General features: G+C 35.6%; 1 protein-coding gene across 2 annotated transcripts in view; it reads right to left on the minus strand.

The window, feature by feature from the left end:
• LOC118744113 (IDLSRF-like peptide) overlaps positions 1-22,167 on the minus strand; it is a 182,512-nt gene that overhangs the window by 143,136 nt on the left and 17,209 nt on the right. For both annotated transcript variants that reach the window (XM_036476854.1, XM_036476847.1), the window contains exon 2: positions 20,639-21,885. In XM_036476854.1, coding sequence (XP_036332747.1) covers positions 20,639-20,909 — 271 coding nt within the window. In that variant the 5' untranslated portion in view covers positions 20,910-21,885. The remainder of the gene's footprint in view (positions 1-20,638; positions 21,886-22,167) is intronic.

Genomic DNA, 22,167 nt, shown 5'->3' on the forward strand with positions numbered 1-22,167 from the left:
ATACGCCTCCGTCAGATAGCAATATTTGTTTAAGGAGTCTTCGGCGGTGGAATCATCGTTCAGATAGCTGTAATATTGGTTCGATATTGCAGCTGTGATATCTGCCGTTGACTCTAACCGAGCTGAGGAAGTAACGTTATCTTCATCTGTAAAGAAATGTACAAAAAAAATTAGAGAAAGTACTTGGAATTTTTGAATTCTTTATACCGCCGGAGTTGTTGTCAAATAACGCACTTGTAAGACCACGTAGACTCTTTTATCGTATGTGCTTTGTGCAAAAACAATATTGATCAGCTGTAGAAAAATCGTTCACAATCGATAACAGAGTGTGAAGTAAATAACTAGATTAAAAAATTAAATTATCTATTTATTTATGAAATAAGCAGAATAATTGAAATATATTTATATATGTATGTAAAATGAAATTAAATATATAAAAATACAAAAATATTTGAAATAAATAAAAATGGTATCAAGTACTTGAAAGTAATTGAAAGTAATTGGAAAAAGTACTTCAACTACTTTTTCAACTACTTTCTACTCCTTTCAATTACTTTTGGGAATTGATGGTAATTCCAAGTACTATTCAATTACAAGTACTTGTACTCGAGTTGTAATTGCATTTCAGCTGAAAAACGATTACTAATTCATTACAAATACTTTATGAAGTAATTGTATTGAGTAGGAATTGTACTCGAAATTTAACAGGTCTGGTTTCAACCTCCAGATTATGAATATACTTAACTATAGCCTCTGGAGTGACATTGTTGAAGGCATTCTTTTTATGCATGAAGGGTTCCTCTGACCACTTTACCAATGTGTGCAGAGCGGTATTCACCGACCTTTTCTTACAAAAATATCTTGAAAGACAGTCACCAGGAATCTCTCTAGCGATTTTAGCAAAAACGAAGAGGGACTGATTGGCCTAAAATACCTAGGGAAAACATGGGAGCCTTTTCCGGCCTTCAGGATGAACGCAACACTGACTACCTTCCAAGCCTTGGGGATGTACCCGGTTCTCACGCAGTTCGCACAAATAGGATCCAACCAATCGCACGACACCTTCAGAGGCCTTTGCAGCTGCTCAGGTATGATGCCATTGGTCTCCGGCGACTTTGTCGCCCAGGCCACGTGACGATCGTCCAGAAGATCGGAGAAGTGCAGGACCTGGGGGGAGATTCTGAAACCAGTTAGCGACAATTTTCGAATCGCTATCGCACTTTTTGACGCAAAACATTTATATCATGCGTCAAAATGTGCGATAGCTACCTGAAACTTGTCGCTAACTGCTTACAAAATCTCCCCCTGAAGTACAAAATATTGCAAAGAAGTACATTTAACTGTACTTCGAAGTACGAAGTACAAGAGCGAAAAAAGAAGTACTGTACTTCCGAAAAAAGTACGGTTGGTCACATTAAACTATACACAAAATGTATTTATGAGGCAAAGTTACGTATACGCCCCGGAATTGCACTCAACTTAATATAACTGCATTTATGATTGCGAAAGGACTTTGCCAGATATATACATAAGTATGTATTTGGTTCTGTTGCTATTGAATGCGCTTATCCTATGAAATTGTATCACAAAATTCGAAATGGCAAGCAAAATGCACATTAAGTGCTATGAGCCACGTTAAACGTGTAAGAGTTTGTATGCATAAGCGAATGAATAACTAAAGATACACATACGAAGTAATGCTTTAGTAGCTGAGAAGCAAGTTCAATATTTTGAATATGTTTACGGAAGGTAAGTAATTGGCGTTGGTGAATACGCGCATATATGTATACATACATATGTACGTACACAGGTATAAGTATGTCAATAAATGTACACATTGCCGTCAACTCATTTGTAATCACATAAGTTTAATCATGTGAAACTACTTTACCTTACATGAAAATATATGTATGTATGTATGTGTACGCCGAATTTTATTTGCAGTGCCATTACACACCAATACTTGTATACATACATACTTACAAAGTTTACTTAATTTCCAATTTCACCTATTTGCTTTCATCTCAATTAATATACAAATATTTTCATTTATGGAAAGTACATACTTACGTAAATCCGTGGATATGTAAATATTTTTATAAATTTATTGTCATTCATAGCCGTTTTAATGTGAAATCCATCATTTGTCATTAACCAAAGGCATACAAGAATTCGTTTAAACAATCATTCGATCATTTATTTAACGACATGACGATGCAACTCATAATACCGGTGCTGATTTAAGTTTTTCAATTACAATTGAATGAGGCTAGGAGTGAGCATTATTGGCACAGAGGTATGATTGACGTATTTAAATATGATAAAAAATAATTTGGTGAGAGTATTGTGAATGGCATTATGGTTACTGTTTCAGGAGAAGTAAATACTATCCGACCTGAAAGTTTAGTACCAAACTGTACTCCTTATCGTGATAACACAGCGAAAGGTTGGTACACATATACACGGTTTTTTTGAAGGCCCTAATCATCACCAATGTGGAAGGCAAAACTGGTGACAGGTAACAAGATCAACGGAAATAAGGTCAATTGACTTTATTTCCCACCCTGGTGCGTGTGGTTCTATTCCTAGAGGACTTGGGACGCGGCCGACCGATTTTTTGAGAGACTGTGAACGGCCTGCAGCTCATTGTCTTAATTCGAGAGCGGTTGTGTTTGAGCAGATGTCCACTACTGAAATTAAACAATCCAAAAGTCCATCCAATCGTCTTTCGCAAGCTGTTTTACTAGGAATGGCGGAAGGTCAATGCCGCGAATAAAGCGAAAAAACTTAATTGTTTATAGTGAATAGTGTACCCCTATCAAATCACCAGGGCCGAAGAAAACAAGCAAGAAAAAGTTAATTTCAGCTCGGACTTAATCCGGATCAACTGCAGATAATTTCCGATTTGATCAGGATCAACGCTGCCGTCGTTTAATATTCTGTTTTTTATTCAGTTCGTTCGGAGTCGGCGTAAAACTGTAGGTCCCTCCGCTTTGTGTGGCCACATCAAGGCGCACGCCACAAGTCGGAGGAGAAGTTCGGCCAAACACTAACATACGTGTAAGCGCCAATCTATTATTATTATTATTATTATTTTTATTCAGTTTGTTCCAAAGATTCAAAAATTACAATGGACAAGCAAGTGTTGCTTGATAAATACTCTCAAACAATGTACATAGATCTGCGCTGGTCCTTTCATTTTTTTTAAATATTCGCCATTCTCCATTCGAGATAAATTATTTTTAACATCTTCCTTTCCCGTAGTTACAAAACATGGGTTTTAAACTTGTGTACCCAAGCAGATATACAATTGAAGTTACGGGTTAATAACAACCGAATCTGATTTTTATGTGTAATATGTATTTGGAAACAGTTCTTTAATTCGACGAATAAAAAAAAGCCCATAAAATTATCAAGAAAAATTAATTAAGCCCTAGGCACATTGAACAGGTAGTATCAGCACAGCAGATAATTTAACTTTTATTTTTTTTTTTATTTGGTGTCCAAAACGCCAGATATTTTTTTCTTCTCACAAAAATTCTAAATGGTTAAAATTTATTTAACACTAAGCTTGTCATCTCTCATAAAAAATATAGCAACCGGGAAAATAAAGAAGTTGCTACTCTGTAGTGTAATGAATTGAAACCTTAGGTTAAACGGCTGAACTAGAGATGGGTGCGCGATATCGGGACCCGCGGGACCCACGGTACTGATTTCAAATTGGCCGGGTAGAGTGGTATCCGAGGGGTCTGTGAAATTTTGCGGGCAGGACGGACCAAAATCCTTTCCCGATACTCCCGATAAAAAATCTCAGCAAATTTGGAAAATCTTCCTTAAAAACGATGTGTGAAATATGCGCATTTTTATGTTTTATTGGGACGGAAACGAACAGCAAAGCGAAACAAAATATTCGGAAGATGCCAGATCTATCATTATTTTTTTGTTTGTTATTTATTTGTTATTAATTTGAAACACATGTGAATTTTTTTAGTGATAGATTTCGGCACCCACGGGACCCGCGGTACAATTCTAAAAAAACGTCGGGATGGGCGTGTTCGGGACTTATACATTTAATTTAATCGGGACTAAGTCCCGTGCCCATCTCTAGGCTGAACTGCTGAAGTGCTAAAAAGGATAAAACCGCAAAGGTAAGTTCACTCAAGAGGCTTGGCACTCAAAAAAGTGTGTGGAAGAGGACTGCGACATCGACAACGACTTTTGTGAATAATCGATGTTTCGAGACAAAATTGAATCCTCAAAACACCGATTCTTGCTTCCGATATTTGGATAACATCGATTTATTGGCTTTATGGCTTCCATAAATGTTCGTGTCGGCAAACTTAAGTCTCTTATCAAAAAATGTTGCAGAATTTTTAGATTTGGCTAATTTTTTCTGGTCTTTAACTCTGCTTTTGGCTTCTAAAATGTGTGAAAGTAGACCAATGGTCTAGTCCTCTTTGATTTGGTTTTTAATTTTTCAATTACTTTTAACATTTTAAGTTTTTTTACTGTTTTTTTTTGCAAATTATTGTGAATATATTTTTATAAAAAAAGGTATTTTTTTAATTTTAAAGGTTTTTCTCAAATTTTTATAAACGAAGTATACAAATACGCATATCAGAAGAAAGAAGGTTTGATTTTGTTTACAACGATATCAACTTTTTAAAAATCGGTTAGGAATTTTTTTGTTTCAAATATTTGTTTATAAAAAAAAATTATTTTTTTGCTATTAAATGTTTTTTCTCAAATTTTTGCATACAAAGTATACAAATATGCATATAGTAAGAAAAGAAGGATGTCTAACTACGTTCAAAACGATACCAGCTTTTTAAAAATCAGTTCAAAATTGTTTGAAATATAAGGTTTTTAATTTTTCGAAGACTCGACCTCTGCCCCTTTGGTGCTATAACACCTGTAATATAAGTTTGAAAAAAAGTTATAAACCATTTAAATAAGGCCGTCTACGACTATGTTTTTAGTTTTTTATTTATTTACATATAATAATAAAAAAAAAAAAAGATCCTATTTCGAACTTCGAAAGCCCATATCTCGATTTCGGAGGCTAACTTCGAATAACCGAAAAATTACTTTTTTACCTATGACTCAATCTCTTAAAAAAAATAGTTTAGTCCAATACCCAGCCGAGTGTTGTGTAATGATTCTAGTATCCTGGTTTATGTATATTGTAACTATCAATATCTTATAAAGAGAAGTGTAAAATTTTTTTATCTAAAACTAATACAGTTAGAAGGACGAAATTCGAGGAAGTAGTAGCTTAGACATTAGTCCTTGACAAATATTTTTTTCAAAAATAAATATTGGAAATGTCCAAGGATATTCAAGGATAAAATATTAAAAAGACATTTTCAACATTTGTTCGTCCTGGTTCAACAAAAAAATTAAAAAAAAAAAAAATTTTCCTTCTAACTGATACCCATATTGTTACTCTGCAATGCACCAAATCTTTTAAATGATTTTTTTAGTCAATTATATCCTGGAAATTTCAAAGTCCTTTAAAAAAATCCCGACGTCAAAGAGAAAAATTGAGAACGCTGTTACGATATATTTGGCTTCTAGTTTTTTGAACATGCTGATTTTTTCGTGTGTTAAAAATTTTTTTGGCTTTTGTCGCACCATGTTATTTATTATTTTATTCTTAAAGGGTACTTTTAAAATTAGTTTTACCTTAAAAAAAAACATTCCTAAAAAAGAAGAATGAAAACCGTAACTTGTCATTTACATATATTCATTACAAAACATTAAAAGCAGAAATTAGTCAAATAATAAAAATTGTGATCTAAAATTGTTTGCTTTTTAATACAGATGAGCTTAAGTAAAGTTTTTTATGTGAAGAATATTTCCTTTCAAAAACATAACTTATCATGTTCTCTCCTGCCTTACTCTAAGCCATCCTATTCTAACATAACTTTCTTTCTACATAAATGACACTACTGTTCGCTTCCCCTATTCCAGCATGTATTTGTTTAATACTCCAATCTCTTTCGCGTCATATTATTTTACGCGAGGGAACTCACTCAATGCACATTTATACACCGCTTAAATCACTTGATTGCGCATTGCCAGCTTAGAATAATTGACAGCGATCCCATAACTCCAACATAAGTAGTTGTGAAATAGTGCCAATAAATGCAGCAACAACAAAAACCAAAACGATTCGTACGCTAATGCCAAAAGATCCAGTCAACTATGAATATTTGTGGAATATTTGGAAATGAGAAAAAGAAAACTAACGCATAAATCAAAATGGTGTATCACTCAATGCGACACTCCCCAAAAAAAATGTACGGTTTTGAAATCCAATTTTGTGTTCCTCTGACGCACGACGCAATTTAAACATTTTGCTAGGAATTTCAAAGCGTTGCGTATACGCCCCGGTATACGAGATGATTTGTTTGCGACTGGTGTTACGCATACGCCATGCAACACCTACTCAAGCTTCTCTATGTGAAAAGATAAATTGCAGACGACAAAATTTGTTTGCTTTTCAGCTTAGCTGCAAAGAAAAATCTCAAAGATTGGCCGTGTACAAAATGCATTGCAAACGAATGAGCTGAAGCGGGAATGGGCAATTGAAAGGAAAGGAAAGTGCACACCACCACTTTTGTACGTTGTAAGTTTAGCATGTATGTATGTATGTAAATGATATGTGGCTGCAGCTGACAGCAGCAGCAATGAAATATGAAATAGTAAATCATAGCAATTCAAGTGTAATATTCGTTTGCTTGCATGCGAAAGTGGCAAACTTGCAAAGTTTGAGTGTGTATTGGCGTATTGCACTGAGAAGGTCTTAGAGCTGCACTTTGGTGTGTGCTTATGTATGTATGTAAGTGTGTGCCCTTACTGTACTTACGCCTTATTCCTACGCTTGCAGTTCTGCTGTGCAACAGCTGTAAAACTATTTCGGTATAGCTATTTGTGAGCAAGTATTTGTTTTGTAAAATGAATATTATCCTTTGCGGTTGATTCGATTACAGCTGAGATAAATTCGTTGTTGAAATAGTTAGAAATATTTAAACTTCGAAATATTGCTACGAAATTGCATACGCAAGTGAAAGAGAATTGTAATTTATTTATTGGTTTGATAAATTCTCATGAAATTATTGTCTTTTCAGAAATGGGCAGATCAATTTTTCCTTGATACTGCAATTCCACAAATAATTGCAGATGTTATTGACAAAATATGAGGTGGAGAATTCATTTGATAGAAAATAGCTATGTACGTTAAGTCACTCAAATTTTATGTGGACACTGTCAGTGAGCGGCCAAACACGGGCAGGATGGGCAGAAGGCGCTAACGGACTTCGCTGGTGTCCGAAATATGGTAGTATGCAGTACAACGTGCAAGCATAAAAAGATGCGTCAAGCTAAATGGCTCTCTCCGGATCGAAAAACGAGAAACCAAATCGATCATGTTGTGATAGACGTAAGGCACTCCGAGGCCCAAACATCGACTCGCACCACTGTCTCGTTGCAGCCAAGATACGCACCTGCCTCTGTGCAGCAAAACCTATGCGCTCAACAATGCAAGGAAAGCTCAACAAAGAAAATTTGCAATCATAGCAGATGGCAAATTTGTTCGACATTTGACTCCCACATCTACTCTCTGAGAGCAAAGACCATGTACTCGCCGCCTATAACCTGCGATATCTGAGTTTTGTATAAGTCTTGAAATCCGACGGAGAATAACTCTTGCCAACAGGTGCTACTTTGGCCTTGAGTAGGTGCTTGAGTAGGCTATTAAGAAACAAAGTCCTTTCTCGTCGTACAATATCACACTTCGTGAGTCACTATGCCCGAATATAAGTATATTAACTCCGCTGGTTCAAGCCCGAAAGAATTCAATGCGGATCCCGATTGGGGGTAAAGAGGATGAGAAGACCTCCTTTATAGTGGAAAGAGCAGGTGAAGAGGGACTTCGCTTCACATAACATATTCACTTGGCGTCAGTTGTCACAGAAGAGACATGACTGGCATACTTTATTGGACTCAAATACCTGTCGTTGAACCAATAGAGGTCGACACATGCTCATTTCAATATCGCTACAAGTGTAGTGATGAGCGGCAGCTAAACAAATATTCACTGGAATTTGGAAAAATAAAAAATAAACAGAAAAACTATATGAGTTCAACACGCCACCGCTTCGCTAGCTTGGCCAAAAGTCAATTCATTCCTTTCAAGTTCTTGCACCTAAATAATTATACAGCACAAACATAAACGCCATAAAACCAATAAAATTGTCAAACATCAAGTTAATGAGAAAAAAGCGACAAAGAAGCGGCGAAAGTTAATTTATATATCAGCCACTGTCTGAACTTAACAAATTACTTAAGTATACTGCCTAGAGGAAGTATTAATGAACTAAAGCAATAAAATAAAGTGCAAATGCAAACGAAAGATGGCAGTAGATGTTAAAAAGACACGCACTTGTTATTTACATACATATGTATGTTAGTAATTAGTTATATCTACATACAGTATGTAGGAGTACTGAGGTCATACTGAGAACATGTGAGCGAAAACAGGCAAATTTATAAAGTAAATAAAAATTCTTTAGAAAAACGAGCAAAGCTAGTTGACCTCTGCGCCTCTTCGGAAGTTAGCAAACGGTGGCGCGCTGAAGAGCTTACTAGTGTTACCTTCATAAAATTGCACTATCTATAAAACTATATCTAAAGAAGTGCTGCTGCCTTATTTATACGTATTTATATACTCAACTCCAAGGATACGCGAGTTTTTTCTGCCATGCAGCGACTCGTCATAGGCGATAAACTCAAATGCTTACATTATCCAACCAATTTAGATGATATCGTTTGCCGAGCTAAAGCACCATATGCACAGGCAAGATAAATTGCCACAACAATATACTAAGTATATAAACGAAGCAGTGCCACTTCGAAAAAAATTTGAAAGAAGCATGTCTTTGAATTAAAAGAGTACGTATAGATAAATATGTTTGCACGTATAAGAAGTGCATTAGGCTGGGTCATAAAAAATGCTTTAAATTAAATCACAATCCCTCTCTCTCCTCTAGTTTACAAGCTTACCTCGAATCAAAAGCATATAAAACATAGCCAACTTTTTACTTTTTTGATAGCGATAAATACTCAGTAAATCAAATTAACAGGCTCGATATGTGATATGTGTTAAATTTCCTAACTGGACCTCTCGGTTCCAATAGGAACAATCCGTAGTTTACTTTACAATCACTTCAACTAGTTTTTAATCGGGTTTTTAAGAATTATTATTTATTGGACTGAAGTTAGTTAATTTAAATTTATTAGATAACAGCCAATTTCAAGGAAGCAATTTAATTTTATATGGAAATTGACAGAAAATAAAAAATCATTTTCCGTTTAAATTGCTGGTTAAATCGGCTCTTAGTGTTCGCCTAGCAATTGAAATTCAACCACTAAAATTAAGAAAAGGTGACTTGAGTTCAGTTAAGATGAAGTGAATTCAGTTCAGGTGAAGTGAGTTTGAATAAGTTCAGGTGAGTTAGGGTAAATTGAGCTGAGTTGAAGTGAGATAAGGTGAGTTGAGGCGAAATAACATTGGTTGGGTTTATTTGAGCTCAGTGGAGTTGAAGTGAGGTGGAGTGAATTGAGTTGAGATGAAATGGGGTAAATTAGGGTGAGGTGAGTTCATGTGAGTTGAGGTGAACAACGCAACAAAACATAACATAACAAAACCTAACATAAAATAACAAAACGTAAGATAACCAAACATAGCATAACATAATAACACATCAGATAACAAAACATAGCATAACATAAAATAATATAGCATAAGAAGATAATATACCTCATGCACAAGTGTTCAGAAGTTCGTTTTGTAGCGATATCTTTACGGTAGCGGTATACTTAGAGACGCAGTAGAAATCGCAGTAGTGATGCGCTGAGTTTTGTGACTTTATTATAATAAACTCTTTATCTTCATCTACATATTTACCCACACCTTTGTCATTATATTAGGCATTTAAATTTACCTTCCGCACTATTTTTATCTTTAGATATTTTAGTTTTAGTTTTAACGATACATATTTATTTAGTTCTTTGTACCTTAAAAGTGTAGTTTAGCTCAAGAATGATAGAATACAAGATTACGCCCATCAGAGAGGATTTTTAAAAATAACTTTTGTGTGACGTCACACTGGTGCAATTGCGAGAGAGAAATGCCAAAACGTGAGCAAGAATGGAAGAAGAAGAAAAAATGTTGCAAGGAAAACGTAAACAAGTTGCACAAATGTGACGTCATACAAACAACGATTCTGTCAAATTCACTGAGAGAGGAATAGCGGTACCGTGATGGGCGCAACCTCTATTTCTCTCAATCGTGGGTTTAGCTGTAAAAGGGGAGATCCAGTGAACCCATTGCGATTAAAATTGAGAGCTGGTATTCGAACCCGTTCGTTCACCTAGAGTAGAATCAGAGCTTAATAAAGCGCGAGAATTCATAAATGCTTGCTTCGCTTAGGTCGGCCACAGAAACAAAGAAGTGGTGGTAAAATGAACGCCTGTTTGGCCACGAGAGGGCAGGACAGTGACAGAGATAGTGTAGCATACTCTCGATTTCATTCTCGTTGCAGAAGTCAAGACCAAGACCATTATGTTAATATGCCCTCCCATCAATAATATCGGCATCCAACCTTAGTAGAGGGCATTCTAACCGAATTAGAATCTTATTTGCCTTCTCAGTGAAGTGTGTCTTGAGCAATATTTTGCAGGTAGGTAGATGTATTACCTTCGCATGAAAAGAGTTGATGTCAGACGGGATTATTCCCTTCATCGCAAGCTCATGCGCTGCACAGTTACCTTGTGTGTGTTAGATTCCAAAGTAGTGGCTGGATTACTCCTCGCCGAGGAGTTTTCTGATTGAGGAGAAAATGGAAAACTTCCACCAGGGGTCGGCTCGATTAAGTCCGATTTAGAGCAGTTGTTCTGTGATCGTTTCTAGAAGGACGTTACTAAATGCTTCTTCTATCTGTAGAAAGATTCCTAACGTTAATTCCTTGTATGTATGTATTTGGAAAACTGCGGATTCAAACCAGCTCCTTCGGAGTAAGCCTTTGAAGGTCTTCATCTTCTAGTAGGTATGAACCTAAGATCTTGTGCTTCCTGTGTCGTAGTGCTTCACAGTTGGTGATTAAGTGTTCCATAGACTCTTACTCACTGCAGCAGAATCTGCAAGTACCTCTGCCTATCTTGTGTAAGTGTTTATTGCAAGCAAAGTTGTCTGTCAGTGCCCCGGAGAGTAATCTTAGGCTCTTTTTATTTAAGTTGAGAGCGATAATTAGTCTATTGGCATCAAAGCTTAGGAATTTTTTTGGAGCGATAGAGACCATCAATGTCATTCCAATATTCTCTAATTTTATGTATGTTGGATCGATTTTTTCGTATCCTGTTTTGTGTTGCTTTTATTGAAACCAAAGAAGGTGATTGGACCAATAAATGACCCTTCAGCCCATTTTTTGGCATTAAGGTCCACCTTTTCGTTAGCTTCGTGTCCTTCATGTTCTGGCACCCAGATCGGAGAAACATTACTGTGGTTGGCCAGTTTTTTGAGTGCATTGTTACACTCTATGAGGACTTTTGATTGAAAAGTTTAGCTTTTTATAGCTTTGAGGACTAATTGGCTGTCTGAGAGTATTTCGATTTTGGCTCTTTTGTGTGGGTATGTAGTTATATAAATCGATGTACTCTTGCAAATAAGCTAACATCTATGTCATTACAACGTTCTGTTTATCTATCAAGTATCTATAGCGCATTTGTTGCCTTTTAATTAAATGTTACTCATACGCCAAGGTCATTAAGCATTCTAATACCTGTGATTTTCTATTCAATCACGGTCTCAGTGGGCTAATTTACACAATCAATTGTTTATTAAGTTTAATTATATGAAAAAGAAAGCCATAAATTACTCCCTCTTGCGCTATTTGTTGATAAAATACTTCAAAGCACTAACGGCTCAGCGCAACACAATTCTCGTTACCCTATTTCAAAATCATTTGTCGCTTTAAGGGTTGGTGATTAAAGTAAATGAATACCAATGAGTTTAATAAAAGCATACGACTTTAATAGTTTTGTGTTTCTCTTTTTTTTCTTGTTGTTTAACGTTTTGTCAAACTAAATTTAAAGTGTTTCGTGGAAAATTTTAGAGCGTATAAATTTCCACACTTCAAGTTCTTAGAAAAATATTGTTGGCTCGCTTTCCTAAACCGCTGCTATACATTTTATTTCGCTATTTTTATACCCGAGCGCACTTGTACACAAGGGTATTATAACTTTGTTCACATAACGGTTGTTTGTAACAGGCAAAACGAATCGAGATAGATATAGACAAATGTATACATAAATGATCAGGATGAAAAGAGAAATCGATTAAGCGGTGACTGTCTGTCCGTCCGTCCGTCCGTCCGTCCGTCCGTCTGTCCGTCTGTGCACACGATAACTCGATTAAAAATTAAGATATCTTAACGAAACTTGGTACGTGTACTTCTTTCGAGCGTACGACGGATGGTATTGAAAATGGGCAAAATCGGACAATAACCACGCCTACCTCCCATATAACGGTAATTTTCAGAAATACGAAAACTGCGATATTTTAGTAACTACTGAAGATTATTCACTCAAAATTGATATTTGCAATAACTTTTAGACGAAAAATAAGAATATTAACATTTTTTTGAAAATAGGCGTAGCCACGCCCACTTATGGTTACATGTGTATATCTTGGCAACCGCTGCACCGATTTCTTCCAAACTTGGCACAGTCATTGGCCTTGGTACAGGATACCAAATGGCCGAAAATTTTAAAAATCGGACAATAACCACGCCCACATCCCATATAACGGTAATTTGGAGAAATACGAAATCTTCGATAAATCCGTAAATATTGAAGCTACTTTATTCAAAATTGATGCTTGCATAAAATTTTGGGAAATGGGCGTGGCACCGCCCACTTATGATCACATATATGTATCTCGGCAACCGTTCTACCAATTTGTACCAAACTCGGTATGGTTATTGTGCTTGCCACATAAAAGCATAACGTTCAAAATTATTGAAATCGGACTAAAATCACGGCTTTTCATATAACGGTAAATTTTAGAAATGCTCGAAACGTCAATATTTCGAAATTTAAGGACGCTAATTTATTCAAAATTGATATACCCCGGCTTACCATGTAGCGGTAGCTTTCGGAAAGGTGAAAAGGCATATATGTAATACTTGCGCCGGGTATTTAATGTTCGGCCCCGCCCGAACTTAGACTTTCTTACTTGTTAAATATATTATTTAGCTAAATATTTATGCACACTTGTGCGCATAAAATCGATACATATATTTGTATATGTAAATGTATATACATACCGACTATTGTATGTGTAACTGAGTACTTCAAAGCAAATTAAAGTGCTAGGTTTCCTAGTGCCCACCACATGTACGCACCTCCAGCTTTCAATAAATATGTCGGCGCATATTGATTTCGATTCATTTCATACTATTAACATTTAACGTCTCTCCCTTTGACATTGATGAAAATTGATATTGAATAATTCACGCACAAATTCTAATACAGGGCAACTAACTGATTGAATGACGCGTCAGCCTAAATTTACAATGGAAAGATTACTGTTAGCTATTTTTTCCAATCATTAAAAGTGCACTAACGCAGAAAAATCGACTTTGAATTGTTTAGTGTCTCGATGTTACAACTTGACAGAAGTTGCTTGAAACTTAATTAAAAATTGGGGGAAAGCTTTCTTATGAGGTGAGTAAATATTCATATGATCCAAATTGGAATTTATTTCCAGCCTACATATGAAAGCCGAACGTTCTGCTTTCTGGAGAATCTTGGTGAAGGATGGGCGCTAGTACCATCAGGCGCATCCCATATTCACAAATAATCAATTTATCAGCCAGCTTATGACCTTGAATACAAATATATTCTGGAACCTACATTTATGGAAATTCATGATTTTTATTCTTCTTAGAAATGGAATTACTTTTGCTCCTAACTAGGAGGTACGAATGCTTTTCAGGACACTTTAGTCAGCCTGGCTTTCACTACAGACTCTAGTCTGGTTTAGTAGATTATTCTAGATTCTAATCAAATACCCATATTCACCAGAAGAAACTCTGTGAACTTGTTATCGTATACTCTACACTAGTTCTAGACACTTTCCTGCTATATTTACATGTATTCATAGGCGGTGCTTCCGCCTAATTGCTTGTAGAGTAATCAACACATCGTCTATTCATTTCAAAGATTTCCAAGAAAGCTCCTGCCTTGGCGTCTCTGTTGGCCTCCATGTTGCCAGTAACTCCAGCGTGTCCGGAACACCGCACAGTTATATATTCTTATTGGGGTATACTTAGTTCATGGCTGTTCTACGCTTTACCTATTTTTTTAGGAAATACAGTGGAATAATAACGCCTTTATGACAGCTGGTCTGTTTATATAGACATTCATTCGTCCATGTATTCGGTTACTGCTCCATTAATCTAAAACTGACTAAGGTCATGTTACACTCAATATATCGCAGCGCTTATATCTACATATATTCGACCTAAATATGCACTAAGTTTTACCAAAAATTTTCTTTTCGGCATAAATATATGAGACGCCGAACACTCCTTAGGGCTGGTTAGAAAGTGCTAGCTAAAGTGTTTTGATCTGAGCCTCACAACACCGGGGAAGCTGAAGGGATAGTACTGAGCTGATATCATCTCATCGTCTTCTGAAAGATAATCGAATGTTTAGTCTCACAACCTGAAACATATCGGATAGCGTCCTGTCAATGCACCCACCAGAAACAAAAGTTGCAGCTTTGTGAGTCCAAGTAGATCTCTTTACCGCTTCCAATCTAACCTCTGCCAGAAAGACCTCTGAGTTGCACGTGTTCCGGCTTTCATCTGTCTAAAATTTGTCCGGATGTTGTCAAAGGTGTGCCCTAGCTTATTCATGCACAGCGCGATTTCTTGCTTTGTGGCTATGTGCAGTTACCCATGTAAGTATGACAAGATCAGACTCAAATGAAAGAGAGTTGAGGCAATTCCCTACTACGTATCTTGGAGCGCAAGGTGGGTGTGCCAAATGTCCTGATAGCCGTTTGGCTATCAAAGTACATGTTTACCTAACTTCCCGGCAACACGCTGTTCTTCAGCAGACTGTATTTTCTATACTAAGCGAGACTTCTGTCAAAAATTCGTAATTTATATCTTTCTGACATATATCCAAATGTGTAACTAACTGCCTAAATCTGCGTTCCGAGCAACAGCATAGTCTTGGCTAACGAAGTCACCAGCGAGCAGACAAAGAAAAAATAATCAAAAGTCTTCATGGGACCGATTGTGTTTTGTGATCACAAATGGCCGCCATAAAAAATTTTATTACTGTGGGGAAAAATTAAAAATTCTGGAAGTACTCGGAGATATGTAGGGTAGATATCACTGGTTACGTAACTTGTTCCAACCGTCTACGTTCTCACATTTGCCGGGTTTATCTGTCTACGAAACAAAAGGTTGGCTCTTGTCTTGAAGGCGGAAAAGACAATAGAGCACATCTTATCTAAATATATTTGGCTTTGGTTTGTTTGCATATCAGCTGCTGCACTCAGTTGACAACGAACTGAATAATTATAATAATAACTACACTTATCTTCGATTTAGGAACAACCTATCGCCACGGTTTCCACTGCTGGAATACTTTAACAATGCAGACTTTCAAAATCATAACAAATTTGTATGTGAACACGGTTCAGCGGTCTATTTATTTCCTCTTTCAGCCCTGCTTTGAAAACTTTTTCGCAATTACCTCGAACCAAAACTTGTCAAAAACAAAAAGGCAGCTAAGACAGCGAATATACGTGCCACATAATATTTATGTACATCTAAATTCACAACGAACACTTACAAAACATGTGTATACATATGTATGTGCATATGCATTTAACTACATATGTATCTATTAAATATGTATGTATGGACGAAGCTATAAAAAGTTTACCTCATCTAACACTAAAAGATCCCCAAAGTACTCGCAAAATACCAAAATTGGTGAAATGGCACAAAGCTGTTTCGGCATATCAAGCGTAACGTTAGCATGACAAAGAAAAAAAGGTAATGCTTCATTAAGTTGAACAATAAAGAGAGTAATTTCTTTGGAATATTTTTCTTTTCCATTTATTTTCCCACCGACTGAAAGTAAATGTATGAAACCTTGACGGCACAGTGGTCGGAAAACCATGATTTTCGCGAAAATTGAGAAAGGTTGCCCCAATGTGTATGAAATTTTAGGATTGTAATGTTGTAATATGCCGTAAAATGTAAACTTTGGCAGTTGACCGTTAAAATCAACTGTCATTTTTTTAGGTAAAAGGAAACCACTCAAAAGTAACACCCCTTAGGCTTCAGGACTCGGTGATCAAGAAGTTTAGGTGAAATTGAAACTTTGACTGTTGTAAAAATTAAAAAAAAGTTTAAACTTTGACTGTTGACAGCTGTCAAATCAAAAATAATAAATAAAAATGCATAAATCGTAACTGACATCATTTAGGTTTTAGTATTCGCTGACCACGAATTTAAGTTCAAATTTAGATTTTAACAGCTGTCAGATCAACTGCCACTTTCATTTCATTTCATTCGCTAGGAATTAAAAAAAATCCTAAAAGTGACTCCCAATAGGTTTTGGGACTCGGTGATCACAAATTTTATTGGAAACCTAAATTTTGAGAGCTGACAGCGGTAAAGTAAACTTTATGAAATAAAAATTAAATTTTTTAAATATACTTCTCTATAGACATATTCTGTAATCATTAATTAATATTACCTATACAATTAAAATGTCGGCCGCTGTGGTGTAGTTGTGAGCAGCGCGCGCTTTCACTCCTCAGCACCTGGGTTCAAGCCCTGGTCAAAGCGACATCCAAAAAAATATAGAAAAAGGTTTTTTCTTAACAGCGGTCGTCCCTCGGCAGGCAATGGCAAACCTCCGAGTGTATTTCTGCCATGAAAAACTGCTTCTCATTAAAATACAATCGCCGTTCGGAGTTGGCGTAAAACTGTAGGTCCCTCCGCTTTGTGTGACAACATCAATGCGCACGCCACAATTTGGAGGAGAAGCTCGGCCAAACACTAACATATGTGTAAGCGCCAAACTATTATTATTATTATACAATTAAAATTTTTTATTCCAAATAATAACTGTGTCAGTAAAGGTGGGGAAATCTTAATATTTTAAGCCTTAAATACATGGTGCCGTTGTAATACGCACTTCCACTGTATATTTATTATTTTTTAGATGTGCCAATATAAATTTATAGCCAATTTCCACCAAAAGTTTAGCTGCAGTTAGGGGCTCGGGCAAGTTCCAAGAATTTTTACATGGGGTGATCGGCAAGGTTTACGTCTTAATTTTAGTTTTTTCCATTCGTTTGCTTGACTTTAATAGGTGGAATTACGCTCTTCGAGTTGTAACCTCCTTTTTCCAATAGGCATAAACTGTAGTTAAGGCTTGGTGGAAAACAACTATTACGCCTTTATAAAAATCTACCATTTTGTAAACAAATAAAAAAGGACGAAAACCAAATGTTATAAACTTTTTAGGTAATATTGCATCATTTAATATGTTAATCATGGACTATGTTAATTACATATGAACATACGAGCATTTTTTTAATTTGTCTATTGGAAAAAGTCTGTGAAAAATAAGTACAATTTCTCTACAAACTTACAATTTTCTCCTATAAAAATATTCATTTCCGAATACGCTGAAGTTTTCTGAGGTGGACCATGCAATCACAAATTTATCATTCATAACTCTAAAGAATTTTTTTTTCGCACAAAAATTCGTTTTTTCCAACCATTGTGCAACGCTTAGAGTGAAATTCAGACGATTATTTGTAACTGCATAGGTGGGTTGCGTTGTATGTGTGTGCATATTGCGGGCAGTATGCGAGTGGCAAGTTATCAGGTGGTAAAATGCCAAATTGGCAGCTTCTAAATGTAATGAATAAATTTGTTCACCTGGAAGTTTTCTGCGAATTGTTCATTTGAGAGTAATTTAAGGCATACTTATACATATATGTGTACATACAAAAGTTTTCATTGGCTAAGGTATATATTAAATCATTAATTGAACGTTTTTTGAAAATAATTTTAAAGAACTAAATTTAAAAGATCAAAAAAAGATTGTGAAATCAAATGAAATCGCCTTGCTAAATTTTACTTTAATAAAACTGTGGAAAAGTTGTGAATGTACCTTGAAAATTGCTTTAACAGAACGACCGAAAGTTATGCAGGGAATGTAATATGTACACAGAATATGTTTGGAGCATTTTTAGAACTTATGTCTGGCTGTTTACCTGTTTGACTTACTAATCACCGACCCCACTGAATGGATTTTCATGGAGCTTTGTGGAACTTGTGACTAGACAGTTTATGTTGAACATAACATAAAAAAATAAAAAAAGTAAAGAACATGGAATATGACGAGGAGTCGGGGCACCTTCCACACCGGAACCGTAAGTCACATGACTTTGAAATTTGGTGTGAAATGCATACATATGAGTTTATAGAACAGGGCGTGGTATATCCCATAGACGTGGAATTTTTTATCAGAGATTAGTGTTTGGTGTGGAGTGATTACCTAAGTAATTGAAAGTGGTGAGTTTTTGCCAGAGAACCGTAACCTTGGAACTATCGCCAATAAATAGTTTAACAGAATGTCCTGTAGTAAAGTGAAGAGGGATGAGAGTTTGCAAGAAGTCGTGGCACATCCCATAGAAGCCATACATACCTTCAGAGAACCATAAATTTTTAGCCAAAAATCGCGTGACACATAATTTCAATTTTAAAAATTGGAGCGCCTTTTATTCTTCCTTCGTTACCTTGATTCACCTAACCTTAATAATGTAACAAGATTGACTCGAAAGAATATGATGACCAATTTAATTGAAGCAAAATCTATTACTGGATGTGGCAAAAGGGAAGATTATTACCCCGAGGAGTCCCATTTTTCCAATGAATTGAATTTAAAAGGCCTCGGTATTTTCAGGCTTTGCTTTGACATGCGATAAATTAATTACAAAGTCAAACATTAAAGGTAACCGGGCTTCAGCTGGAAAACCCCTGCTTTATCGACAGATGCTAGCAAGTGCGATGTCCGAATAGTATTTAAGCTTCTGCAACGCAAAATAAAATTGCAACTATTGTTCATAAGAGGGCCTTAAATAAAAAAAAATGGCTTGTGTCCTTTAATTTATGGTAAACTGAAAATTGTTCTTACTGCTTTACATTTTTATTTGATGGCCCCGAACGACATCGGGTGTTCTGCTAGTAAAAAAATATTATATATTTCTAGTTTCTTCTCCATTTTTCATACATACTCACAAATGTTTTACAAATATTAGGCTTATTTTTTTTAAGAACAATTAGCTTCTTTTTTATACTAATTATTTAATATTTGCGGAAGCGAATTTTTTTATCATTGGGATAGGATTAGAGTTCTAAAAATATTGTACCATGGACCATTTTTATAATTTAAGTTTTCAAAATATGCTCATAATTCCGTTTTTTTTTTACTCCATTAAGTCAAAGTCAAAAACTGGAGCCAATCTAATATTTTTAAGGTCGTATTCTGATTCAAGTGTTCTTCTTCACAATGATACTTAACTTCACACTCAAGAAGGATGTGCATTAGGATGGTCCATAAATGTTTGTGAAAAAAGTAAAGTCGGAATTTTAATGCTCTCGCGCCCTAGGATTGTTTCATTATCGAAAAAAATTACCCCTGCTGTTTTTAATCAAAAAATAGTTACGAGGTCGCTCAAAGTTTCACATATATTTTATATGAGGGAACAACTCCGGCTTTAATTTCTTTGGACCACCGTAATGTGCATATGTAAAAAAAAAAAATTACATAATTTTCTAAAAAATTCTTAATTTACTGCTTAAATATTATTCGATTTCGATTTTTTCAATACATATTTGGCAATTTGGTATGACGGATGGAAAAATTCTTTTTTTTTCATTGGGCGAGAAAATATATATGAACTCGCATGAAAACAATTTTCTTCGGCTAAAAATAAAGTCGCAAAAATTGTGGGGCCATCGACTTTTATTTGATTGTAAAAAGAAAATAGTCAGCATATTATCATAATCAGCATAAATATCATTTAGTACACCCCAAAATAATAACAGCTAATAAAGAGACGGAGCAGTTAAGCTCCTCTACAAGCCTATAAGGCCTAATGACAGGTAAAGAACTCACACGCAGAATACATTTTTCAGTGAACTTAAGGAGGTAGACTTACAAAAACATAAGACAAATATTTTTCATTGGTTTTTGTTAAAAAGATAATTTCGGCCAGAGTTGTAAGTGTTGTGTTAGTGAACCAACAAATGAATTGTTGAACAGCGAAAAGTCCACTATTTTTCACTTGTATTCCCCATTGAATATCTCAAATACTTTATTCCTATCCATTATTACTAAATATTACTACAAATACAGCCACATTTATCTGTTATTATTTGCCCATAAGTATTCTCAACTCGTACAATCGTACATAAACAACCATTTATTAGCGTTTAAATAAATTACATATAAAATTTCTACTCACCGCTTCGTTTCTGTATATCCTTTGCCATGTGCCCGTAGAGTCGGCTTAAATCGATGGCAGCTACATTATCGCTGGCCAACAGCACTTGGAGTAGCACAAAAATAGCCAACGGCCAGTAGCGTACCAAAGCGGGCGGACGTGAAAGCCGCTGGGAATGCATCGATTCCTGTTTGCGGCGGCGTTGCCGTTCCTCTTCGTGCCACATCATTGTAGAAGCCGATAATGGCGCTAACATATTGGTACTCGTGGTGGTAATGGTGAATGGAGGCATTCTGTTTTCTTTCTTATTTTTAGTATGTACTTATTGTTTTTGTTTTTGTTGCTGCTCTTATTTTCTTACTAAAAATATATGCCGAAATTTAAAGGTCCATAAATTTTTATGTGCTAACACCTTAAAGCACAACTTCACGCACTTTCACGAAAGCTTCGCGTGCACTGTGTTTAGCTTACACTTTTTTATGACTTTTGTTTTTTGTTTTTTTTTTCGCACTTTTGTTTTCCTTAATTTTTGCCTTAAGTTTTCACACGCGGCAAGTTAATGTTGTAGTAGCTACGTTTTGGAGTAGTCAAAATTGCTACTTTGTATGCATTCGCTGGCTTGTTCGCGTTACTTTCGTCTTTATTGCCTTCTCTCTTCCTTTGACGTGTTGCTCACTGCTCAGCCAGAGTGACTGTCTCCCCTGTTGTTTTATTTATTACGCTAATGCGCCGAACTGCTTAACGCTTTGCTGTTTTTCTTTTTGTTGTTTTTTTCTTTTTGTGTATCCTCTAATCAGCGCCAAAAATCATTTCTCGTTGCACGGTTTTTTGTTTTTGCCAGCCCCTTGTTTTCTGTGCTCACTGTACCCAAACGTACTGTTCAATAATTTCGTATGCGGCAGCTCTCTTCTCGCTGCTTCCTAGACTGCAAACGCTTGATCGAACGCACTATTGGCAATTTTTCTATTCTTTTTCTTGGTTTGTGTGCTTCTTATTTCCGATTTTTTTTTTCTATACAACTTCTAAATTAATGGAGTTATTCGCACCAACGATTTTGCTAAAACAAAAAATGTTTAAGTTGTTTGGTTTTTATTTGTTTTTTTTTTTTTTTGTTATTTCGTTGCCTCTAGGTTTTGCTGCTTAGTTTTTTTCTCAAATATTTTCTGCTACTATGGCTTCTCAAGCGTTAAAAATTAAATTAGGACTTCGTTTTATACATAAAACTTTTTCGAATCCATGCAAATTATATGCCTTTACATTTTTCTACACTGCAAAGAAAAATGAAAGAAAGGCATAAAGTATATTTTACAATTTTAGTAATATCCATATATTTTATTTATTTATATATAAACATAGGCAAGCAGGCACTTCTTAACCACGGATGGTACTTTTTAATTTTTGTACACTAAAATGCTTCTTCGTCGAATCGAATACAGAGTTACATATTTTGAACTCAGTTTATTGATCCCTTTCTAGAAATAAGTTAAACTGTCCGTAACGGTTATGATTTTAATAATAAAAATAAAAATTTAACCGTTGGAATTGCATTT

Source organism: Rhagoletis pomonella, unplaced genomic scaffold (assembly GCF_013731165.1).
Source record: "Rhagoletis pomonella isolate Grant_MI unplaced genomic scaffold, Rhpom_1.0 Rhpom_scaffold_00001, whole genome shotgun sequence".
NCBI lineage: Eukaryota > Metazoa > Arthropoda > Insecta > Diptera > Tephritidae > Rhagoletis > Rhagoletis pomonella.